Raw genomic sequence first — 24,895 nt, forward strand, 5'->3', positions numbered from 1 at the left:
GGTGAAGTTGGAAAGTTGGAAGGCTGCACGAGGGGCGAAGGACAACTGGAAGGAAGTTTCTTTAGCGGGTGGGTGGGACATCTCACCTTCAGTGTTGCTGACGTTGGTGAAATCTTGGCTTTGCATGATCTTCTCCACAATGTCACCTGCGTCGATCCGGGTGTCATCAACCCAAGTGGGGTGGCTTTCTACCGAATCCTTTTTCCTTCTGCAGGAAAAGAGGTGAACAAAGATAGGGGGAAATAGGCAACAAATCTCTCGTGTTTGCAATGAAATGACCTTAATGGCCAGGCTTATTTTAAGTTGGATGAGATGTTCTCCTCCAGTGGTGGTATGCTACCGGTTCAGTGGGGAAGAATGGGGACCAGTCCGGGAGTCTGGGGAGGACTCGAATGAGGTCTTGCGTCCAATGCAGGGATGGGGCCAGGACCATCTGGGAGTGGGGTGCTGATTCCAGAGCCTCCAGAGTCTGGCAGCAGCAAGGCAGAGGAACAAGGGGAGCCTGTTCCCAGTGCGCGTGTGCACAGAGCTGCTGGAAGGCAAGAGCAGCTGAAACAAAAGGGGTGACTCGGGAGTAAGGCTGGGAGGGGATTGCCCCTCCCATAAGGGATAAAGGAAGTGCAAAGGTAGAGAAACCTTTGCAGGAAGCAAAGTCATTTGCTCTGTTCGGATTAATAGTTGAAGCTCTGTGTGGACTTTATACCTTGTTTGGCTTTTTTTTTTCAGTTAATTTGGCACTTAGTAGCAATTCAAAGGAGAGAAAGGTGGGTGCTTATCTCAAGGGACTGTTTGGGACTAATGACGGGCTGGGAATGAACATAATTCCCAGCGTTGAAATAAAACAAGACTTGTTTTAACTAAATGTGTGCTAAATTACGGCCTAGGGAAACCTTGGTCAGAACAGGTGGGGGGGGTGGATTGCTCCTAACGTTTTGTTTCTTCATCCTCTCAGCCGATTGGCTTGTTAGGGGCGCGCGCACACATGCGATCCTCCCCCGAACTGGTTGTGACTAAGGTAGGATCCCACTATTTTTCTCTTTCCGCAGTTCCATCTCACTGTACTTACCGAGAAGATCTGTCTGACAAAAGGTTTGGCCTGGGGGGTCTTGGTGGCTTCTCCAATCTGTGCTCCCGTTCGCCCTCCGGGCATTCGACCGTCATGCTGAGACCTCCGGAGGCGCTGCTGCTGGTGGACGTGTTCCGGCGGTGGGTCAGGTCCGACAGACTGGAGGATCTGGAGTGCTCGGTGCTGTATCCTGCAAATGAGAACATCAGGGCAACGTCAACGGGCAGGCCGGGAACCATCTGAACCCAGAATTTTGTTCCCAACATGGCCCACCGGAAGAACACCCGAAGGTCCTTAGCAGGAGACGGGAGATGGACCTCTTCTGCATCTTCTTCTGATGTTACCTGAGACTTGAAAACAAGCTACTTTCACTGCAGAAGTGATCTTTAGTCTTCAGGACTAATAAACTGATTATCATGTAGGATAAACCAATCCTAATGAATTTAGCCACCTCCCTCTCCATTTAACAGCAACTCAGTCAGAATAGAGCTGGAAGGGACCTTGAAGGTCTTCTAGTCCACCCCCCTGCTGAAGCAGGAGAACCTATATTATTTCAGACAGGTGGCTGTCAACTCTCTTCTTAAAAAACTCCAGGGATGGAGCATCCACAACTTCTGGTGGCAAGCTGTTCCACTGGTTAATTGTCCTCACTGTAGGAAGTTTCTCCTTAGTTCTAGGTTGCTTCTCTCCTTGGTTAGTTTCCATCCATCCATCCATTTCCTTCCTTCCTTCCTTCCTTCCCTTCCTCCCTCCTAAGGGGATAAAACAAGGACCCTGATTGTTGGGGGACAGAGGCTGACTCTGTAAACTGCTTAGAGAGGGCTCCTTCCTTCCTTCCTTCCTTCATCGTAGGACTGCAAGGGACCTTGGAGGTCTTCTAGTCCAGCCCCCTGCTCAAGCAGGAGAACCTATACTGTTTCAGACAAGTGGCCGTCCAGTCTCTTCTTAAAAACCTCCAGTAATGGAGCGCTCATGATTTCTGGTGGCCAGCTGTTCCACTGGTTAATTGTCCTCACTATTAGGAAGTTTTCTCCTTAATTCCAGGTTGCTTCTCTCTTTGACTGCTTTCCGTCCGTTGTTTCTTGTCCCGCTTCTCTGGTGCTTTGGAGAATAAAATTGTCCCTCTCCTCTTTGTGGCAACTCCTCAAATAACTGAAAAACTACTATCCTTTTCCCCCTAGTTTTTTTTTCTCTAGACTGGCCAAACCCAACTCCTGCAGCCGTTCTTCATATGTTTTAGTCTCCAGGCCCTTAATCGTCTTAGTTGCTCTTCTTTGCAGTCCAGTCCTTCTTTTTCCAAAGTCTCAACCTCTTTTTTTGTAACGTGGTGACCAAAACTGGATGCAGTATTCCAAGTGTGGCCTTACTAAGGCTTTATTAAAGCGGTACTAATTCTCCATCAGAATGCCTTGGGCTGTGAATATCCCAAATTTACAGCAATAGTGCATATTTATCTATTAAACACCCCAATACAAAAAAAAACAACGACGACAAAAACCAACAATTCTTGCTGGCTTAGCTAGAATAAAAGAAATATCATTCTTTAAAACAATAATAATAACTTGTATGCCAAATCTGACTCCAATGACCCCTGAGTAAAAACTAAAATAAAAATAAATTTTTTTAAAAAAAACTAGGAACAAAAAATAGTTTTTCAAATATTCATGATAGAAAGGGCAGATAAATACCCAATTTGGAAGGGGACTCAGTATCCCATATGGATGCCATAAATGGATGGTCTTAAGTGTATTTATTAAACATTAAATCAAAAATTAAAATTAAATTAAATCAGTAGTAAAAAGAAAATGAAAACCCTCTTTCTGGTTAAGCTAGGATAAAAAAAATCAAAAATTTAAAGAATTGCTATTACATTTGTAAAAATTTATCATTTTGTTTTAGGTCTGGTTCTGCCTGGGAAAAAGACTGTTAGAAATTAGACCTCCATTCTGATCGGCTTATGAAAACTCAGCTCTTGATGGGATGGACACTGACCAGAGATTTTGGAATGTTGGCTGGCATAGCTTGAATTTCGCGAGTGGCCAGAATGAAACACTTCTTCTGGACTTGATAAGTTCTGGTCTGGTTCTTCTAAAACCCCTGGAAAGGAAATAATAATAATAATAATAATAATAATAATAATAATAATAATAATAATAAAAAATAATAATAATAATAATAATAATTAGCTGCGGAGCTGATCATCTTTCATCAAGTGAAATAAGGAAGCTGAATGTTCTAAACTCTAAAAGGTAAAGGATTAGGGTTCTAAAGCGAAGAAATTTTGGAATAAAATTTAATTCCAAAATAAAATAAATAAAATAAAATAAAATCTGGCTGCAAGAAATAATTGGTTTAAAAATCAAACTCAAGCCTGAAAATGTTCTTATTAGGGATAATCAGTGGTGAATATAAGAAAGACACTGAATATATAATACATATACTGACAGCAGCTGGAATAATGTATGCCCAAAATTGGAAATTAGAGAGTAGTCCCACAGATATGATTATAAAGAAAGTTATGATATATATATATATGGTATTCAACTTTGTTCGGGTATTTTCCCGCGTCATTGTAGTTGTGCTTTTAAAGTTGTAGCGACGTTTCGGCAGAATCTCATCTGCCATCATCAGGCTTCTGTATTGTGTTCGTCTGTGAGTCAGACTTTTACAGAGGTTTCAGTTTTAAATTTGGGGCAGCCTACTGCTGTGCCAGAATGGTTTTTTCTTTATCCTGATTGGTTGGGAGTCTTGGTCTGTGTTTATTGGTCTTGGAGTTTGCTGTGTTCTGCTGGATTGGTGTTTCTAATATCTTCTATCTGTTTTGTGGCTTTTTTTGTGTCTTGATTGGCTGGCAACATTGTGTTCCTGTATTGGAGGCTTTTAGTGCAGCTTGGCTCCGAGTAAATGGACGGCTATCATTTGTTAGGAAACTAGGTTTCATCTGGGTGCCTGGTTGGGGTGTGTTTGAGCTGGAGGTATCAGGGGGGATCTGTTTGTGCCCAAGTGTTTGCCTGGCTAGTGGTGTGGAGATTTTTTTGTTTGTGAGTGCAGGCTTCCAAATGATTGAGTCTGGTGGAATCATCTCTTCTCTCTCTCTCTCTCTCTATATATATATAATATATATGTATGTATGTAAATGAAAATGGAAAAGTCGATGCCACAACTTACCGCAAAAAATTGTATATATGATTTGTTTTTAAAAGTGTAAAAATTTATTAAAAGTAATTAAAAAAAAAAGAAGAAGGAAGCTGAATGGTCTAAACTCTAAAAGGTAAAGGTTCCCCATGCACATATGTGCTCGTCATTTTCGGCTCTAGGGCGCAGTGCTCATCTCCGTTACAAAGCCAAAGAAGAGCCAGCGCTGTCCGAAGTCGTCTCTGTGGTCATGTGGGCGGCATGACTGAATGCCAAAGGCGCATGGAACGCTGTTACCTTCCCACCAAAGGGGTTCCTAATTTTCTACTTGCATTTTTTTACATGCTTTTGAACTGCTAGGTTGGCAGAAGTTGGGACAAGGAACGGGAGGGAGCTCACTCTGTGACGCGGCGCTAGGGATTCAAACCGCCAAACTGCTGAGCTTTCTGATTTACAAGCTAAGAATCTTAGCCACTGAGCTACCGCATCCCTTATAGGTCTAGACTCTAAACCAAAGCTATTAAAAATTTAATTTTTTAAAATTTTAATTTTTGCATTTGTGGGGGAGAGGGGAGGAAGGAGGAGAACTGTGTAAGTGACTTAATCCCTTCCAATTTTGAATCTTTCTCTCCCAAATTTGGGACCGGGTAAGGAAATCCCCCTTGGTTCATACCTGACCCCAGGATGGTGGCCCTGGGCTTGTTCTGACGGACGGAACCGATTGAAGACGCTGCATTGGTGCTGGGAGTTACAGTCCGGCTGGTTCCCTCCCCTTTGCAGGTGAGCTCAAGGCTCGAGTCTTGTCCTGGGATGGCCACGGATTTGGCCGTGGAAGGTGGGCTGCGAAAAGGCAGAAAAGGGCTTTTATTAATTCTTGAGGAGGGGAGAATAAAAATAAAACCAACCACCCAACAGCAAAAATCTTGGATTGAAGATGGAAATATAAAAGCACTGGAAACCGAGCAATCTGGGAATAGGCTGAAATTTCCTCTTTTCTTCCCCCCATAATGTGAAAAGGTGTTTTTTAGCCTTACACACAGGGGTGGGATTCTACAAGTTCGCACTTATTCGCTAGAACCGGTTGTTACCATTCTAAGCAGTTCGGAGAACCGACTGTTAGAAGAAATTACTGGGCTAATCCTGTAAGGAAGGCAGGAAGGAAATATTCTGGTGTTGCTTACAGAAACTGCCTCTCCGTTAACCCTTTTTACATTCTTGACAGGACTAGACTTCCTGTCTCAGGAACATCTCTGGAGTTTTTTTTCCTCCTTTGCTGGTACTTTGCTTGTGTGGAGTGACCATTCAAAGTTACAATGGCACTGAAAAAAGTGATTTATGACCATTTTTCACACTTATGACTATTGCAGCATCCCCACAGTCACGAGAGGCCAGGTGAGGAGATACGTGCCTCGATGTGAGTGGTATTAAGTAGGCCATACCCAGCCAATAACATGACCACCAAGCCATGCCCACCAACTAAGCCACACCCACAGAACCGGTTGTTAAAAAATTTGAATCCCACCCTTGCTTACACACCATTGTGACACCGGTGGACTTCAACCAAGCTGGTGACAAGGTCTTGCAACCCCCCCCCCCCAACACACACACGCACCTACGCAACAGGTGTGTTTCTTTTCCTGCTTGCCTTGGTTACCGGTATGGAATTGCCAACACCTTTTGCCTACTGCATGCCACACCCCTGCCAGGTATGCCTAAGCTGCTGGTAGCTAATCAGCAGCCACCTCCTTGGAAAGTCAACAACCACATACCTGTTGCTTTGTTCAACAATTTTTTTAAAAAAAATCTCTTTTATTTTTCGCAAATCTAGGTGCCCTGGAATAACGTTGTAGGATCCAATCAGTTTGGTTACCGGGACCAAAGGTTTTAAGTCTTCCGAGTTCTTGGATTTGTGCTAGAGCGCCCATCCTTCAGGGAATGTGTGCTGTTCTGTGTGTGGTATTTATATGGTGCCTGGTTGCGTGCGGCTTTTTAGAGGTTGACTGGGGTGTGGGGGATGGCTGGCTTTTAAATAGTTGGTTGTTGTTTGCTTGCTCACCTTTAGTTTACTTCATTGTCATTGCAATGGAATTAAATACCATCTTCAGTGTACATTACGACTATGAACATGAAACACGAACACACATCCCATGCAATTGAATTGAAAACCCCCTGGTATTGCATGAATATTGCACTATACAGCAGAATTCAACAGAGCTACTGCCCTGGGATGGAAGCTGTTTTTCAGCCTATTTGTCCTTGTTTTTATTATTGTCCTGTACCGTCTACCAGATGGTAATAGTTCAAAAAGAAAAAGGGTGGCCCTTTGATGAGATGGATCTTTGAGAATGTTTTGAACTTTCTTAAGGCAGCGGGAGCAATAAAGCTCTTCCAAAGAAGGGAGAGGGCAACCCATGATCCTCTGGGCAATGATGTTAACCTTCTGGAGTGTTTTCCGATCTATCAAGTACCTTCTAAGTACTTGTGAGGCTACTGATAAATCAGCACCCCTTTTGATTGACAAGGGGCCTGTTTGCCCAGGCTTCAATCTCTGGCTGTTTTTGTCCCGGCTCGCCCAACAATCTTAGTAGCTGCAAAATTCGAATCTGTGCATTGCGGGGGGTGAGGCTACCAATGAGTTCAGAACGCTCTGCTAGAGAAAAATTTCCTGAAGACGGGCTAAAGGAGGAAAACTCGGAAGACGAACGCTCTGGTTCTGGAGACCAACTCAGGTTGGATCCCCTTTCTGTTTTTCTCCTTTCCAATCTTCCCCAACCCAGGCTGGTGGTTGCTACCAGCAAGGTATCAGAGGGGACATCAAGAGCTATGGAGATATCCTAGCCTTTGAAACGCCCTCCCAGAAGGGTTTTAAGCTTCCCCAAAGACTCACGTTTTGAAACAAGGGTCTCCGGATAAGAGGGACATGCCAATCGTCACCTGTGAAAGAAAGAAAGAAAGAAAGAAAGAAAGAAAGAAAGAAAGAAAGAAAGAAAGAAAGAAAGAAAGAAAGAGGGAAGAAAGGAAGAAAGGGGGGGAAGAGAGGGAAAGAGAAGGAGAAAGGGAGAGGAAGAGAGACAGAGGGAGAGAGAGAGAGAGAGAATGAGAGAAAGAGGGAAAGAGATTATTTCTGATATCTGGCCAACCGAGCAGCTTCCGTAACTCGAGACATATGGTATTTTCTACCTCCCCACCCCCAAGCTGTTATATCTGCTAAACAATCTTTGGAGTGGAAATCTAGACAAGGAAGAGTGTGATAAAACTGCACCCACAAACACACATACACACACAGGTTATGGATTGTGAACAGAGCCTGTGACCAAGCGATTACCTTTCTGCCCTATTTTTCTTCAACTTCCCCCCCGCCTTCCCTTGGGTTTTTTTGGCTTTGTCTTCCATTTCCTTTTCTTTTTTCTTTCCTTACTTGCATTATTGGTTTTTATGTCCCAGTGTCAACATTTTAGTAAAAATGAGGTGCAAAAGAAGAGACAGGCCCCTTTCAGAGGGTGTTAAGAAATAGAAAAAAAGGTGAATAAATAAAAAAGAAAGCGTGCTCCCTTGTCCAGAATAAACAAGGTACCAGCATCCTTGGAGCTTCTGTGGCGCAGTGGTTAGGAGTGCGGTACTGCAAGCTACTTCTGCTGCAGCCAGCTGCCTACAATTTGGCAGTTCAAATCTAATCAGGCTCCAGGTTGACTCCGCCTTCCGTCCTTCCGAGGTGGGTCGAATGAGGACCCAGATTGTTGGGGGCAAGAGGCTGACTCTGTAAAGCGCTTAGAGAGGGCTGTGAAAGCACTATAAAGCAGTATATCAGTCTTAAGTGCTATTGCAATTGCTATCCTGGGTTTCGTTACTAGGTACGTTCTCTATTTCATCCTAGCCGCCATTTTATTATTTATATTTACTTGCAGGGACTCCTTGTTTATGAAGGGACCGTTCGAAGAACGGTGCTGAAAAAAGGCGACTTACGACCATTTTTTTCCACACTTGCGACGGGTTGCAACCTCCCCATGGTCACGTGATCGCAATTCAGAGGCTTGGCAACGCGCACTTACGACGGTTGCTGTGTCCCAGGGGAAGCAAAATCAACGGGGAAGCCGGATCTACTCAACTAACTTATCAGTTGCAGCGATTGGCTTAACAACGGTGGCAAGAAACAACGTAAAAATGGGGTGCAAAGTTCACTGAACCAATGTCTCACTTAACAACAGAGGTGTTATAGTGGTGGTCGCAAGTTGAGGGTGACCTGGGCTTGTTTGTTACATTTATTTGCCGCCTATCTCGCTGTGAGTCTGCTCCTTTTTTGGGGGAAAGCATCTCCAGCACTTCTCTCAGAACCACCCCGTCCGTCCGCCCCATCTTTCCCTGCACCCAGAGATCCTCTAGACTTACCTTCAGGATGGAATTGTCCTGCCTGGTGTTCTTGGTGTCGTATCCTTCCAACAGGCAGCATCGGACGGTCAGGCCCGAGCCGGCGAATTCGGCCAAGTTCAGGTCAGTGAAACCCAGCTGGAAAAGCCCAACGGAGGAGCGTGAAAAGCTGCACGATCCCCAGGCGAATCAAAAGGTATTACTGTCCCTTCTGAGCTCCAGGAAGAGCCGTTTGGAAAGATTGGGCAACCGTTGGTCTGAAAGGGTGTAGGGTCTCCTGCCTGGGCAGGGGGTTGGACTAGAAGACCTCCAAGGTCCCTTCCAACTCTGTTATTTTGTTCTGTTCTGTTCCGTTCCTCTATTCTGTTCTTGTCCTGTCCTGGTTCTATTCGGTTCCATTCCTCTGTTCTGTTCTGTTCCTGTCTTATCCTTGTATTCTGTTCTGTTCTGTTCTGTCTTGTGGTGTTCTATCCTATCCTTGTTCTATTCTAGTTTTATTTTGTTCCTTTGTCCTATCCTGTTCTGGTTCTGTCCTATTCTTGTTTTGTTCTATTAAATTCCATTCCTCTGTTCTGTTCTTGTCCTGCCCTGCCCTATCCTAGCTTTATTCTATTCTAATTCTATTCTGTTCCGTTCCTTTGTTCTGTTGTGTTCCTGTCTTGTTGTATTCTACTGTTTTTGTTGGGTTTTATCCTATCCTTGTTCTATTCTAGTTTTATTCTGTTTCTCTATTCTAATCTGTTCTTGTTTTGTCCTATCCTAGCCTTGTTCTGTTCTGTTCTATTCCATTCCTCTGTTCTGTTCTTGTCCTGTCCTATCCTTGTTTTATTCTATTCTGTTCCATTCCATTCCTCCGTTTTGTTCTTGTCCTATCCTAGTTTCATTCTCTTCCCCTCTTCTCTTCTGTTCTGTTCTTGTTCTGTCCTATCCTACCCTATTCTAATACTATTCTAATTCGACTCTACTTTACTCTCTATTCATTTCCCCCCCTTAACCTTGACCTCGTTTTCCAGAAAACCCTGATCATCCTGGTAAAGAACCAGGATTACCATCAGCCTGGCAAGGGAAGCGTTAACTCGCTCGGGAAAGGTTGCATAACCAAGAACATGCCAGGTCAGTGAAGTGGAAAAAGTTCACTCCCATGTATGTGTACACAAATATAATAAGGCACTCTTTGTCCTAGGCGCATCCCAGGATCCACACCGCCAGCCCGGGAAGAGAGGAAGAATGGAGAGTTGGGGATGAAAGTTGGTTTGGGTTTCTTAGGGGGGGCAGGTTGAAAGGGAAGCATCTCCAGGCAGGTTACACAACACACACACACACACACACACACAGAGGCAGTCCTTGACTTACGATAGTCCGTTCAGTGACCGTTCACAATGGCACTGAAAGAAGCAACGAGGGCCGTTTTTCACTCTTATGACCGTTCCAGCCTCCCTGAGGTCACCTGATCAAAATTGGGAGACCTGGTAACTGGTTCACATTTACGACGGTCGCAGCGTTCCCCCCCCCCCGGGGAGGGTTATGCGATCTCCTATGGCAACCTTCCGACGAGCAAAGTCAACGGGGAAGCCGGATTCGCTTAACAACCGTAACCGCAGTGATTCACTTAGCAACGGGGGCAAGAAAGGAGGCAGAAGGGAGCAAAATTCACTTTTGATAAATGTCTCGGTTAAGAACATTAATCTGGGGCTCAATGGTGGTTGTAAGTCAAGGACTCCCTGTATGGGGATTTCAGTTAACCGTTAACTTCAACAACTCCAGTGAAAAGCACGGTGTCTCCATGTGTCAACAGGCCTAGGTTAAAAGATAAAGGTTGCTTCCTTGCACATCTGTGCTAGTCATTTCCGGCTCTAGGGGGTGCTGCTCATCTCCGTGACAAAGCCGAAGAGCCAGCGCTGTCCGAAGACGTCTCCACGGTCATGCGTCCGACACGACTAAACGCCTTTGAAGGCGCATGGAACGCTGTTCCCTTCCCACCAAAGAGATCCCTATTTTTCTACTTGCATTTTTTACGAGCTTTAGAACTGCTAGCTGGGCAGAAGTTGGAACGAGTAACGGGAGCTCACGCCATGACGTGGCGCTAGGGATTCGAACCGCCGAACGGCTGACCTTTCTGATCGACAAGCTATCTTAGCCACTGAGCCACCGCACCCCTAGGCCACAGGAGTGACCTCGTTAAAGGCCTAACTAACCTAGTTACAGGAGGACCCTTTGATAGTCTAGGATGGTCAAGACATCCTTCAGGGTCTCCTTCTTTCGTCTAATTGAAGGTGAGGCAAACTGATTAAAGGCACAACTAGAAAAAGAACGGAAGGGGGAGAAATGTTTTTGATTTTAACTTCCTTTCCAAGGCCAAAGAGATACAATCGAATTCAGCTTTTAGTCTAGACACGGATGTTCCTTCTGGCAGTGGAGCTCCAGGGCTTGAGCCCTTGTTCCAGGAGGAAACGTGGATTGGCCATAGAATCCAGGTTGTCCATTTGTGGCTTTTCAAAGGTGGTGGGACTCAGTGGCTGAGCTTGTTCATCAGAAAGGCCGGCAGTTCGGCGGTTCGAATCCCTAGCATTGCGTCATGGAGTGAGCTCCCGATACTCGTCCCAACTTCTGCATGTAAAAAAAATGCAAGTAGGAAAATAGGGACCCCTTTGTTGGGAAGGTAACAGCGTTCCACGCACCTTCGGCGTTTAGTCCTGCCGGCCACATGAGACCACGGAGATGTCTTTGGACAGCGCTGGCTCTGTGGCTTTGTCACGGAGATGAGCAGCGCCTCCTAGAGCCAGAAACGACTAGTACGGATGTGCGAGGGGAACCTTTACCTTTATCTAGATGCATTAACAGATAACAGATAATCAGAGTTGGAAGGGACCTTGTAGGTCATCTAGTCCAACCCCCCGCCCAAGCGGGAGACCCTACACCATTTCTGACAAATGGCACTCCATTATGTTGTGTTGCAAGAGACTCACAAAAACAGGCCGGGGCTGATGTGGGTAGACATTTCCTGCAGTTTCCCCTCTTCCCACAGCTGCAAAAACCCACATTTAAACCTATCTTTAGACCATGAGCCTATGAGCAATTCAGCAACCGAGTGGCAGAATTGCACGCAGAGTTTTGCATGAAACCCACTTCCTGTTTCTCTTAGCCGACGTGCCAAATTATATGTGATGTTTTACAGCTAAAACACTATCATCTATCTATCTATCTATCTATCTATCTATCTATCTATCTATCTATCTATCTATCTATCTATCTATCTATCTATCTATCATCTATCTCTAATCATCTATCTCTATCTAATCCTGTCTGTCTGTCTATCTATCTATCTCTATTTAATCATCTATCTGTCTGTCTGTCTATCTATCTATCTATCTATCTATCTATCTATCTATCTATGTGTCTGTCTATCTATCTATCTATCTATCTATCTATCTATCTATCTATCATCTATCTCTAATCATCTATCTCTATCTAATCCTGTCTGTCTGTCTATCTATCTATCTCTATCTAATCATCTATCTCTATCTAATCATCCGTCTGTCTGTCTGTCTGTCTGTCTGTCTGTCTATCTATCTATCTATCTATCTATCTATCTATCTATCTATCTATCTATCTATCTATCTATCTATTTCTATCTATCTATCTATCTATCTATCTATCTATCTATCTATCTATCTATCTAATTCAGTATTTTACAACCGGTAAAATTACTGGAGTGCAACATTAGAACAATTTGAACGCTTCACTGTACAGGGGACAGGTTGTCCTTACATGACAAACCTCTGATGTCCTCAGCCAAGCTGACGGAAAAAAACACACCTGTCTTTAGAGTACGTTTGTCCTGAGCAATGAATTATGCCGGAATTTTAAATCTCATATTTTACACTTTTGTCTTATTTTTAGGGGAGGACTATAAATAGTCTTGGGCCAAAGAGCCAGGCCAGGGTTAACTGGCCCGTCAAGACTTCTGTTTCAGGCCAGATTCCTGCTTGAGACCTGAGTCCTCTGTTATTGCGGCTGTCTAGAAGTGATGGGTTTAATCAAACCAGGGCTGGCCCTGATATCCATTAGTATCTTCGTCTCCAGTGGCCTAGCCTGCAGTTTTTTTCCCATCAGGGTGTCTAAACTGTGGTTAAAAAAAAAAGAGCTTCACTCCTTGTAACATGTTTGAACAAGGTTTTGGTGGTGGTGGGATCAGTCTTGGGCCAGGAGGAAACATCTCACGCTGGACTTTCAAAAACCTTTTGCTATTTTCCCCCAGGTTTTAGATAACGTTTCGATCTCTCGTGTTATTTTAAACTCTTCACCCCAAGATTACTTTAAAACTTATGGTACACTGTACAGGTATCCACTCCTAAATTTTGGTTTGGGGCAAAGGTGGTTAAAAGGAGCTGGGGAGACTTTTGTGCAAAGTTGGCTTGTTTCGCTTTGCAAACCCAGACAAGATCATCATCTAACTTTGCTCTGGGTGGCCTGATGTGTCCTCTTACCTTGGAATAAGCTTTTCCTCCTTTCAGTTCCTGCCAGGAAAGAAAGAGAAAGTCAGTTTACAAAGAAGGACTCAAGAAAAAATCAAGTTCTTTTACAAATGAGGGTCCCCCGCCCCAAAAAAGGGGGGATGCTGTTTTGTTTATTTTTTGGCATTTGGAGGGAAATTTTTAACGATTTCTTAGAAGTTTGGGCAGGAGGGTCAATCTTTCCAGGAAGAGAATAAGACAACCTCCGAGCCCTGCTAGCGCAGAGCTGCCAGAAAGCAAGAAGACAAAAGGGGAGACTTGGGAGTAAGGCTTGGAGGTGATTGGCCCTCCCATAAGACATAAAGGAAGAGCAAAGGGATATGAGCCTTTGCAGGAAGCAACTTTGTTCATTCTGGTCAGTTTAAACTCTGAAGCTCCATACGGACTTTGTTCTCCATTTGGTCTTGAACAGCTAATTGGCAATTTAGTTGTTGGCAGCATTTCAAGGGAGATAAAGGTGGGTGCTTATCAGCCTTATCCCGAAGGATTGTGGCAGAAGTTCTGTTGGACTATTCATAAACAGTTTGGGACTCATTACGGGCTATGAATGCATATATTTCACATCCATTGAAGTAATAAAAACAAGGTTTTTGGGGAACAGCATGTGATTGTTACTGTCTCAGGAAGCCTTGGTCAAAACAAGCCTACATTTGTCACACTAAGCCAGTCAGTTTTATGAAAACATTCTAGTTAAGCCACAGGAGCAAAGGCAGCTATGTTTAAAAGGCTCCCAAGAACCACTTCAAAGGAGGAGCAACCTCAAGTCCATCGTAGGGAAGTTCTTGAGAGGTTGAGTTCACCTTTTGAAGGCCTGGTAAATTTGCTGCTTTTAATTATGGATTCCTTAGAAGATCTTGGATTCAACGTGCAAGGCCCTACCTTGGTGGAAGCCAAGGCTCTTAATTCATGGGCCAAGCCAGCCTTATGGGAACTGAAGTCTTGCATGGAGCTCCAGAACGCTGATACTCCATCAGTCCACAAGCAGAAGAACCCAAAGGTTGACCTAAGGCCCATATCTCATGAGCCAGCACAGCCATATGGGAACTGAAGTCTCGTATGGAGCTCAGGGAGACCGATACTCCATCAGTCCAAGGCCCATAGCTCATGAGTTATGGGAACTGAAGTCTCGAATGGATTCACAGCCGTTGAAATAATAAAAAAATAAGGTTTTGGAGAACAGTGTGCAATTGTTATTGTCTCGGGAAGCCTTGGTCAGAACAAACTCACTTTGCGGACCGAGACTCGGCAAATGCAGGGGTCCAGGAGTCCTGTGGTGGGATTGGCACTCATTTTGCAGATGAAGGTAAATTTCTTCTTCCAGCGGACACAGTTTTCTTGAACTTCTTCCCTGGGGGGGAGAAGGGGGACAAAAACAGAGAGATGCAAACTGGCTCCAGCTTCACCTGAACGTTTGAATCTTGGGAAGAAACGCAAGGATCCTTCTTGGAAGGACAGACAGTGTCGTACATAAGTAGCCCTCAAAGTATGACAACAACCGAGTCCTAAATTTTCCATCGCTAAAGCGAGGGAGTCGTTAAGTGAGTTTTTTGAACCGTTTTATGGCCTTTCCTGTCGCAGTTGTCCGGGGAGAATTGCTGCAGTTGTTTGGTTAGTAATGCAGCTGTGAAGTGTGGAGGTAGAACTGTGATAAACACGAGAGCTGCGGGCGTCCCCATGCAACCATGCGGATCCCACAACGGTCGTAAGTGTGAAAAACGGTCATATGTCACTTTATTCTGTGTTTTTGTCGCTTCCGTCACGAAATGAACTGTTGTAATTCGACCTGCGCCTGTATATAGTAATTCTTGTCAATCTACTGCTCTCGGACGAGAGCACGTACTTCACAATAACACCCATTTTCCCCGCCTCCTGTTAGCTCAGGCCGAACCATGTTCCGGAACGGCTCATTTCGCACCGTTATTTCCTTGAGTGTTTTGCTGAAAAAGCAAAGTGGGGAAAAAAAAAACCCTCCAACTGGCCACATCAAGGATAAGATGCAGCTGGCTAAGGGGGAAAATGGTCAAATTGGAGAGGAGGAGACTTATAGAAGCTTTAAGTGGGGTTGGATCAGATAAGAAAGAAAGAGAGAAAGAAAGAGAGAGAGAGAGAGAGAGAAAGACAGAGAAAGGAAGAGAGAGAAAGAAAGAAAGAGACAGAGAAAGAAAAAGGAAGACAGAGAGAGAGAAAGAAAGAAAGGAGGGAAACAGAAACAAGAAAGAAAGGGGAGACAAAGAAAGATGGAGAGAGAGAAAGAAAGAGGGAGACAGAGAAAAAAAATAAGAGATAGCTAGATAGAGGGCGACAAAGAAAGGAAGATGGAGACAGGAAACGAAAGAAAAAGAAAGAAAGCGAGACAGAGAGAGAGAAAAAAGAAAGAAAAACGAATTCAAGTTGCACTGACAACAAAAGTCGGTTTCCCCCACTGCTCTAAATCACTATTTGTGGTTTGTGACAATGCAAAGCTGAACAAGATGTGAATGTGGTGCCTGCTGCTAGTAAACCAGAATTTAACCCATTGACGCGCCTATAAGGTTGAGGCCTTTGCAACACCCTAAGAGATCAACAGTGGTTCTTGGTTAGCGTGGTCCTATTTGATCTGACCTTGCAACGCACCGTTGGAAGCATTGCGCCATCAAAAAAATAACAGAGAAAGGCAATGCCCAAAAGCTACAAGGCAACGCTTGACCCGCAGCCACTGCGGAAAAGAAGAAGACAGATTTTTGTCCCTTTCAGAAGAATCCGGATGCAAAGGAAGGAAACGGAGGGAGGGACGAACCGAAAAGATAACCCACAAGCAGAGGTGAGGCACATGATGAGAGGATCAGCAATTTGGTTTCTCGCTTGCTCCATCACGCAGTGGCGAGACGCACATCTCGGGAGCGTTTCTCTCGCATGGAAAGTTGGGGAGGAAGGACAAGATGTATCTTGTGACTCTCGGGTTTATTGGTCCTCTCTTGCAAGCAAAACTGAAACTCAACCTGCCCCTTAAATGAAAGTGCTCAAACGGAGGTGCCCTCCCGTTTCTGGAATCATGAAAATGTCCTTCTGAAGGCCCCAAAGACGTCACTTCCTGTTTCAAAATCGGGGTCACCTCCTCAAAGATTGAGAAAGACCGACTCCTTCCTTGAAATCCAAAGAGCTGAAAAGCCAAAGTACATCTAAATTATAAATAAAAATCCAACACAATCTACGCTGCAGCAATTAATGAGACAGGTCAGGATAAGGAATTGCAGACTTCCAAAGATAAGGAAATACACAGAGTTGGGAGGACACCGGAACCCAGATAGGACTTGACAAACAAAGATAACGCACGCTTTGCTTCCAGCAAGGTGCTGTGCACAAACACCTTTTATATCAACTGTACCATATGTCCCAAATGGAATAATATTCTGATTCTCCTTTATCTTTAATTTCCATCGTCAACCTGTCCATTTCAGCACAATCAAGTATTTTCTTTATTACCATTTCCCCTGTGAGTGTATTTATGTTTTTCCAATTTTGTGCGTAGCTAATTCTCGCTGCTCTTACTACATGAAGCATCAAGTACTGAGTTTTCTTATTATATTTCCCTGTTAGTATGCTCAATAGAAATAGCTCTGGCTTTAAGTCTATCTGTTGTTTTATCATTTCCTCCAACCAATTTTTTTTAAAATATTTGCCCAATATTCACCCAACCTGTGGGTGTCTCTCTAACTCACACATGTAGTTTCTCCAAACCATGTTACCAACATCTAACTCTGTTAAAGATGTACCTCTTTTAAGGAGGTTCTCACAACCACAGAAGATACACCCTCGTCCTCATCCTGAAGCACTGTTTCTTGATGTTGGATCCTGCCCCTTGTTCAGACCCCAGCCGTTTGATGGCTTATGGGTATTTCGGGATATTCCTCTTGACTGCCAACTCTACAAAGTTGACATCACCATTCTGGAATGTCGCTTCTCTCCAAGCTACACAACAAAGATGGCTTAAAAGAAGACCAACCAGCTGTTTTTCATATATATTGTTTTGGTTTTAGTCTCATAGAGGTCACTCTCTTAGCCAACTGTTAATTCCAGAAGAGTCATGTCAGAGAGAGGGAGAGAGAGAGAGAGAGAGAGAGAGAGAGAGAGAACATTTCAGAACAACCCTTTTTTAATGGCCAGCCCTTGTCATGCCAAGACGCATTTTGAAATCCGTTGTTTTATTCCACCCCGACTGTAAGATCTGCAAAGGCGTGGTGTGTCCATGTAAAGAAAAAGAAATGCTTTTAAAAGCTCATGGTTGAACACATCAAAATTTAAAATATTGTGCTGTCTAGGCAGGATTTCGCTCCTGTGTAGGAGCAATCAATCTTCTGAGGAAATCTGATACCAGATGCTAAAGATCAGAAGAAGTTTTAAACCACTGCGGACCGTCCTTCAAAGCGACTTTGATTATGTGTCTGAATGGTCAAACAATTGGCAACTCCAAAGCTTGACCATTGCTCTGTCCTACACATTGGTAAAAAAAAAAAACACAGTACACCAAATACAAGCTAGGCAGATATAGCATCGTTGATGATCCTCACTCTGTCAAGGACCTCGGAGTATTCATATCAAACGACCTAAGCGCCAGAGCTCACTGCAACAGCACTGCCAAAAAGGCATTAAGAGTTGTAAAATCTAATCTTACGAAGCTTCTCCTCCGGTAATATTGAATTGCTAACTAGGGCATACAAAACCTTTGCTAGACCAATACTCGAATACAGCTCATCTGTCTGGAATCCGCACTGTATATCCTACCTGTCAGTGAATACTTCAGCTTCAACCGTAACAACACAAGAGCAAACAATAGATACAAGACCTCTCTTATTGGCTGAAGAGGCCTTCAGGAAAGCCTTGCCGGGCGCAGACGTTCCTGAAGGCCTCTGATAGCAAAAAGGAGGCCAGGAGCCACACGCGCAAGTGACGTTAGTCAGAGAATGACATCCCCCCAAAATAAGACCTAGTGCCTTTTTTGGTGGCCAAAAAAAGAAAAAAGACAGCGTCTTATTTTTGGGGAAACACGTGTATAAAAATATATCTCTACTTCTACCTCTATCTATCTATCTATCCATCCATCCATCCATCCATCCATCCATCCATCCATCCATCCATCCATCCATCCATAGAGATACAGTATACATAGATATTAAAAAAGACAGGGTCTTATTTTTGGGGAAACATGGGTATAAAAATATATCTCTACTTCTACCTCTATCTGTCTGTCTGTCTGTCTATCCATCCATCCATCCATAGAGATACAGTATACATAGATGTTAAAAAAGACAGGGTCTTATTTTTGGGGAAACAAGGGTATAAAAATATATATCTCTACTTCTACCTCCATCCATCCATCCATCCATCCATCCATCCATCCATCCATAAGGCTTCCCTTGTTTGGCAGCTGTTCAATCCACGTTCCTGGGATGAAATGACATAGCTTGTTCCACTCCACCTCCAGATCCCAAACTCAAAAGATCCCAAAGCCCTGAGCAAAGACCCCTTTACGAATCAAGGAATTGCTCATCACCCCGCAACCTCAGAGAATGGCTCGGGATCAAAAAGGAGCTTGTCTTCCCATTCGCTGTCCTCACAGCGCAACCAGTCATGGCCCAAAGTCATTCCTTTGTGACTTGGCACACGTCATCCAAGACACCAACCGAGCCAAGGCTGATGAATGTCCAGCTGTTTGGTTCTTGGGAGGGTTGTTTCTTGACAAGAAAACAAAACAGGGCAGTGATTCAGCAAGACAAAGTCATCCCTAACAAGGGGTTGAAATGATGCAAACCTCATTACCAATTGACCCTAATGTATGTGTGTGTGTGTGATGTATCTCAGCTTGTTTTCTCCGAAGGGCATTGGAGATGACCAACTTCTTTCTTCTACCCACAAAACGACACTCATCTTTTCCCAAAACTACCCCGGGAGTGAGTGTGTTTGAGTGGACTCTGCCCCTCACCCCACCAGCTTCCCAACATACTTCTGACAACTTGGTTCCCGAGTTAAGTTGGTCTAAAAGGACCACCTCGCTTCTTGCCAGTGAGCGAGAGATGTTTTTGCTGGTAGTTCTTGATTTACAACAGTTTGCTTAGTGGCCATTCAAAGGCAAAGACTGAGTTGAAACTGGGGAAACAAGAGGCGTGGTTAACCCGTTCTTTGGATTCTCGCCTCAGCACACCGGAGAATAACCGAGTTGGAAGGGACCTTGGAGGTCTTCTAGTCCAACCCCCGCCTTAGGCAGGAAACCCTACATCACTTCAGACAAATGCTTATCCAATCTCTTCTTAAACCTCCCAGTGTTGGCACATTCACAACTTCTGGAGGCAAGTTGTTTCACTGGTTAATTGTTCTAATTTGTCACGAAATTTCTCCTTAGTTCTAAGTTGCTTCTCTCCTGGATTACTTTCCACCCATTGCTTCTTGTCCTGCCCTCAGGTGCTTTGGAGAATAGCTTGTCTCCAAATAGACATAAGTCTCTTTTTCCGGAGCTGTTGTAACTTTGAACGGTCACTAAATGAAAAGCTGTAATTTGAGGATTAGCTGTTCTGTTATTTTGTCACAAAACCAGCCAGTCAGACCCAGGTCTCAACCGTAATGAACGCTGCCACTGCCACGGGCAAACAGGTTTATAATAAGCCCGATTTTATTTGCAAGCTAAAACACGATTATTATTTTTTAAAAAATTTCCAGGCTATTGCTACTGAGAATACAACATTATTAGCTAGATAGACCCACCACGTACACGACGTAGGTAAGGGAACAGCGATGGTTTTATGTTTGAAATGCCGTAAATGTCATTCTTGTACTCTGCTATGAAGCAGCCCTGAATTTTAAGGCATGGGTGATTCTTTGGCAGGTCAAACCGATAAAACACAACGGGAAAGTGGTCTTCTCAGGGTTTTAAGAACGTCTTGGCAGGAAGGCAGTCTGCTGATGAAGTCCAAGTCCCTGCCATATATAAAGTTTATGGCTCTAACTTTGCCGTTATTACTGGAAAAGAACATAATGCAAGTTGGAGTAACACAGCCAAAGGAGAGAGAGAGGAAAAAAGGCAGAGAGGACTACAGGGCTGAGGTGAGATTTGTAGCGTTGTGGTTCACCAGCAGCCTGTGCAGACGGCAGCGGAATCAGACAGTGGGGAAGAACGGGGATCAGTCAGGGAGTCTGGGGAGGACTTGGAGGAGGGTCCTGCATCAGAGATGGGGTCAGGGCCATCTGGGAGTTATGTGCTGACTCCAGAGCCTCCAGAGTCTGGCAGCAGCAAGGCCGAGGAACAAGGGGAGCCTGTTCCCAATGCGCATATGCGCAGAGCTGCTAGAAGGTGAGAGCAGCTGAGACAAAAGGGGAGACTCAATCACCCCCTCCCATAAGGTATAAAGGAAGTGCAAAGGTAGAGAAACCTTTGCAGGAAGCAAAGTCGTTCGCTCTGTTCAGATTAAACTCTGAAATTGTGTGGATTTTGTACTTCGGTTGGTTTTTGGGTTTGTTTTTTTTCAGTCCATTTGGCACTTTAGTTGTTGGCAGCCATTCAAAGGAGAGAAAGCTGGGTGCTTATCTCGAGGGACTGTTTGGGGACTCATTACAGGCTGGGAATGAATATAATTCCCAGCATTGAAATGAAACAAGACTTGTTTGGACTAAGCGTGTGCTTAATTACGGTCTCGGGAAACCTTGGTCAGAACACACCGCGGTATTAGGAGAACATGAGTCTGAATAACTCCTGACCAGTTCAACCTAAGCCCTGATTGCTACGTGAACAGAACAGGACATGGGTCATTTTTTTTTGGATGGGAGCCATGGCTGACTGCCAGAGAGAACTATCTCAAGGGTCAGTAAGCAAGATCAGGCTGCAATCCAGGGTAGAGGAACTTTAGCAGAAGTGAACTACAAACATTTGGAATTTGGGGGGGAGTTTATGGCTACGTTCACTGCAGGTCCACAAATAAATCTAGCCTCCTGATCTCACGGGGGAATTTGAACTATTTCTAGCTGATGGAGGAAAGAAACACACGTTTGGTTCCTGGTTAAATGGCCCTCACCCAACAGAGTTGAGCCAAATGCCAGTTCCTCAGCTCTTACAGATAATCAGAGTTGGAAGGGACCTTGTAAGTCATCTAGTCCAACCCCCCACCCCACCCAAGCAGGAGACCCTACACCATTTCTGACCGAAGACAGTCCAGTCTCTTCTTGAATGCTTCCAATGATGAATCTTCCACAACTTCTGTTCCATCAGTTGATTGTTCTCACTGTCAGAACATTTCTCCTTATTTCTAGGTTGAACCTCTCCTTGATCAGTTTCCATTCGTTATTCCTCATCTGGCTTTCAGGTGCTTTGGAAAATAGCTTGACCCCCTTCCTCCTCTCTGGGGCAGCCCCTCAAATATTGGAAGATGCTCTCCTGTCTCCCCTGGTCCTTCTCTCCACGAGACTAGCCAGGCCCAGTTCCTGCAACCGTTCTTCGTATGTTTTAGTCTCCAGTTCCCTGATCATCCTGGTTGCTCTTCTCTGCACTCTTTCCAGAGTCTCAACATCTTTTTTATAGTGTGGTGACCAAAACTGGATGCAGGACTCTAGGTGTGGCCTTACTAAGCTATTCTCCAAAGCAGCAAAGGTAGGACAAGAAGCAATGGGTGGAAACTAATCAAGGAGAGAAGCGATTTAGAACTAAGGAGAGATTTCCTGACAATTAAAACAATTAACCAGTGGAACAATTTGCCTACAGAAGTTGTGAATGCTCCAACACTGAAAGTTTTTAAGAAGACGTTGGATAACCATTTGTCTGAAGGGTTTCCTGCCTAGGCAGGGGGTTGGACTAGAAGACCTCCAAGGTCCCTTTCAACTCTGCTATTCTATTCTATTCTATTCTCATTCTATTCCTATTCCTATTCTATTCTATTCTATCCTATCCTATCCTATCCTAAAATTCAATGGAAACGGTAGGTGGGAACACCTGGATGTTCTTTTGGTGGCTATAAAAAGTTTTTTTTTTTGGATACTCAAGATTCTCATCCTTTAAAATCCAAACCTAGTATTATCTAGAGAGACCGTGAGATGCTTTCCTGGCTTGGCGAGCTAACTAGCAATTTACGAAGGAGCTGGGGTATCTTTTGAAGATGCCCCTTCCCAGACATCAAAGACTAGACAACAGACATCTTCACAACTGGTCTTTTAAAGATATGTTATTTTGACTTTGGGTTGCTAAAGAAACTGAAAATGTTACAGTTCCTCACCACATTAAAAGCCACTCTTGTATAATTGCACAGTTAATAAGTGACTTGGTGGACGGATGTCAAATTCTTCTGCTGAAATGAGATCAGGAGTACTTTAAAAAAGCCAGAGAGCACAAGATTTAGTTAAAAAGAGCTGATTAAACAGCCCCTCAGATAAGAAAGCAGGCGTCTTCAGTCAGCGTTGTCACACAACAAAAACACACACAAGAGTCAGGACCACATCTAATTTTTCTGGACTGTCCCCTTTGGGTGCTTTCAAACGATTGCAAAACCTGGGTGAAATTCTTTTTTAAAAACATTATTTTTTTATTGTTTTATATCATGCATTTCCTTTCTGGGTTGAGCAGTGTGCTCTCTAGGTGTCCAAGGTGTTAACATACAACCATCATCATCACCATTATGAACATATATATATAATCAAATAGGCGGTAATATAAAAACAAATATAACATCAATCATATTATAACATACATTATCTTCCATTATAGTATTATGTAACAGAAATGTTTTTTTCTTTCTCCTACAAACCATATTTCACCTAATTTCACTCCTCTAACCTCAATATCTGTCATTTAACCATTTATATCCTTAAGTCCTAAGTCTTACTAAAACCTACGTCAGCAAAGAGCTACTACTCTATAGATAGTCCCCGCTTAGTGACTGGCTCTTTTAATGACATTTGAAGTTAATATAATAATAACCAGACACAATTTGTGATCTTTTTTTTAGGCTGGTTTTCAGCAAAAGCAAACGAACGGGGTTTGGCTTAAAGAACGGCGCTCGTTTTACAATTGCTGCCCCCAAAAAGATAAAAGGCCATCAAAATTAGGTGGGGGTAATATGATGACTCACTTAACAACTAAGTTTTGGACCGCAATCCCAGGCTCAATTTGAGGACTACCTGTATACCAATTAGTTCTTTTTTTCCATGTCACATTCTGGAGCGTTGGCTTCAAAAGCCTCCACAGCCTCCAGCCCGTCTGGTTCCTCCATTTGTGTCAACTTGAGCTGTGACTCACTTGTAATGACTAGATGCTCCTCAAATGTTGTGGAGCAGGAAAGGAGCTGTTCTCCCTGCCCCCCCGCAAAAAAATCTCTTTTTTTCAGACTGTCCATCTTTCAAAGAACGCGACTGCCAAGGATAGCTTGTTCTAGGCTAGCCACCTACATCTTTTCTCTCTCTCTCTCGTAAATTATTTGAGTTAAGCATATTGGTCGGCTCTCTGTATTTTAATCCAGTTGCTCTCACTTAGGGCAAGTCCTGAGTCACCCGGAAGAGCAAAGAAGGCCCTGGAAACAGTGCAAGAACCTGTTTGGGGAAACTGAGGGGAATTCAACTTATTTCCAAAGAACCTGAAGGCAGAAGCGACGGATGGAAACTAATCAAGGAGAGAAGCAACCTAGAACTAAGGAGAAATTCAGAAGTTGTGGGTGCTCCATCACTGGAAAATTTTGAACAACCATCGTCTAAAACGATGTAGGGTTTCCTGCTTGAGTCGTGGGTTGGACTAGAAGATCTCCAAGGTCCCTTCCAACTCTGTTATTCTGAAGGGAGGGCTGGTTTCTCCTTGTTCTAAACCCACTTTGTGGACATGCAGATGAATTAGAACCAGGACACATCAGCGCAAGGCTCTTCGAACTTGGCACGTTTTAAGACTTGTGGACCTCAACTCCCAGAATTCCTGAGCTAACATGACTGGAGGAGGAATTCTGGGAGTCGGAAGTCCACAAGTCTGAAAGCTGAAGACCCCTGCATCAGCTGAAAAAGCAGTGATGTTCCTACTCACTCTTCTACTTTCTTCACGATCATCGTCTTAAGGAAGGAAGTGCCGGACAAACCTGAACTACATCACACTTAAGAGACCTAAATAACATGCTCAGACATGTCCTTCCTGGCATTGGGCCATCTGATGATCTAAACCAGGAAGCCAAAAGCCACCACATTGGCACCTTGAAGGTAAACAACCGCCTTACTCAGATACACTCTCAACAAACCTTCTCAAGAAGAATCTTTCAACAACAGAAGATGTCAGGACAATAGTAGCTGGGAGATTTAAATGCAGGTTATTAGCATGGAATTCTGGCTTTTCCTATACGATTGATTTTTGTGTGTGTGTGTGTGTGTGTGTGTGTGTGTGTGTGTGTGTGTGAGGTTTAGAAATAATTGTTGTGGCTCGCCAGCAGACTTGGACAGTGAGGAGGTTGGGGAGGAGCATGGGCCAGTCCTAGAGTCTGAGGAAGGCTCTGTGTCGGAGGCAGAGATGGGGCCAGGGCCGTCCGACAGTAATCAGCTGCCTTCAGAGTCGGAGATCAGTGGGGCAGAAGAACAGCTGGAGCCTGTTCCCAGTGTGAGCATGCACAAAGCTGCTAGGAGAAGGGAACAGTTAAGGAATGAGGGTCAACTCGGGAGTAAGGACACAGGTGGACGGTGAATGGCCCCTCCCATAGGGAATAAAGAGGAGCGAAAGGGGAGTGGTGTTTGCAGGAGACAATTAGTTCAATTCATTAAAGGTCTGTTCCTGACTTCTTGCTAAGTATTGTCTGCTACAGTGTGGCGTTTGGAAGATATCGGACTGGCAACTCTT

General features: G+C 44.1%; 1 protein-coding gene across 3 annotated transcripts in view; it reads right to left on the reverse strand.

The window, feature by feature from the left end:
• The window catches only part of EEIG1 (estrogen-induced osteoclastogenesis regulator 1), a 48,273-nt gene that overhangs the window by 6,056 nt on the left and 17,322 nt on the right, over window positions 1–24,895 (reverse strand). For all 3 annotated transcript variants that reach the window (XM_026712301.2, XM_087914546.1, XM_087914547.1), the window contains exons 3-10: window positions 14,308–14,428; window positions 13,054–13,083; window positions 8,588–8,704; window positions 7,089–7,135; window positions 4,875–5,041; window positions 3,059–3,163; window positions 1,067–1,256; window positions 87–208 (exon numbers count right to left, since the gene is read on the reverse strand). In XM_026712301.2, coding sequence (XP_026568086.1) covers window positions 87–208; window positions 1,067–1,256; window positions 3,059–3,163; window positions 4,875–5,041; window positions 7,089–7,135; window positions 8,588–8,704; window positions 13,054–13,083; window positions 14,308–14,428 — 899 coding nt within the window. The remainder of the gene's footprint in view (window positions 1–86; window positions 209–1,066; window positions 1,257–3,058; window positions 3,164–4,874; window positions 5,042–7,088; window positions 7,136–8,587; window positions 8,705–13,053; window positions 13,084–14,307; window positions 14,429–24,895) is intronic.

The sequence above is a fragment of the Pseudonaja textilis genome, chromosome 17 (assembly GCF_049901715.1).
Source record: "Pseudonaja textilis isolate UNSWEBS1 chromosome 17, rPseTex1.2, whole genome shotgun sequence".
NCBI lineage: Eukaryota > Metazoa > Chordata > Lepidosauria > Squamata > Elapidae > Pseudonaja > Pseudonaja textilis.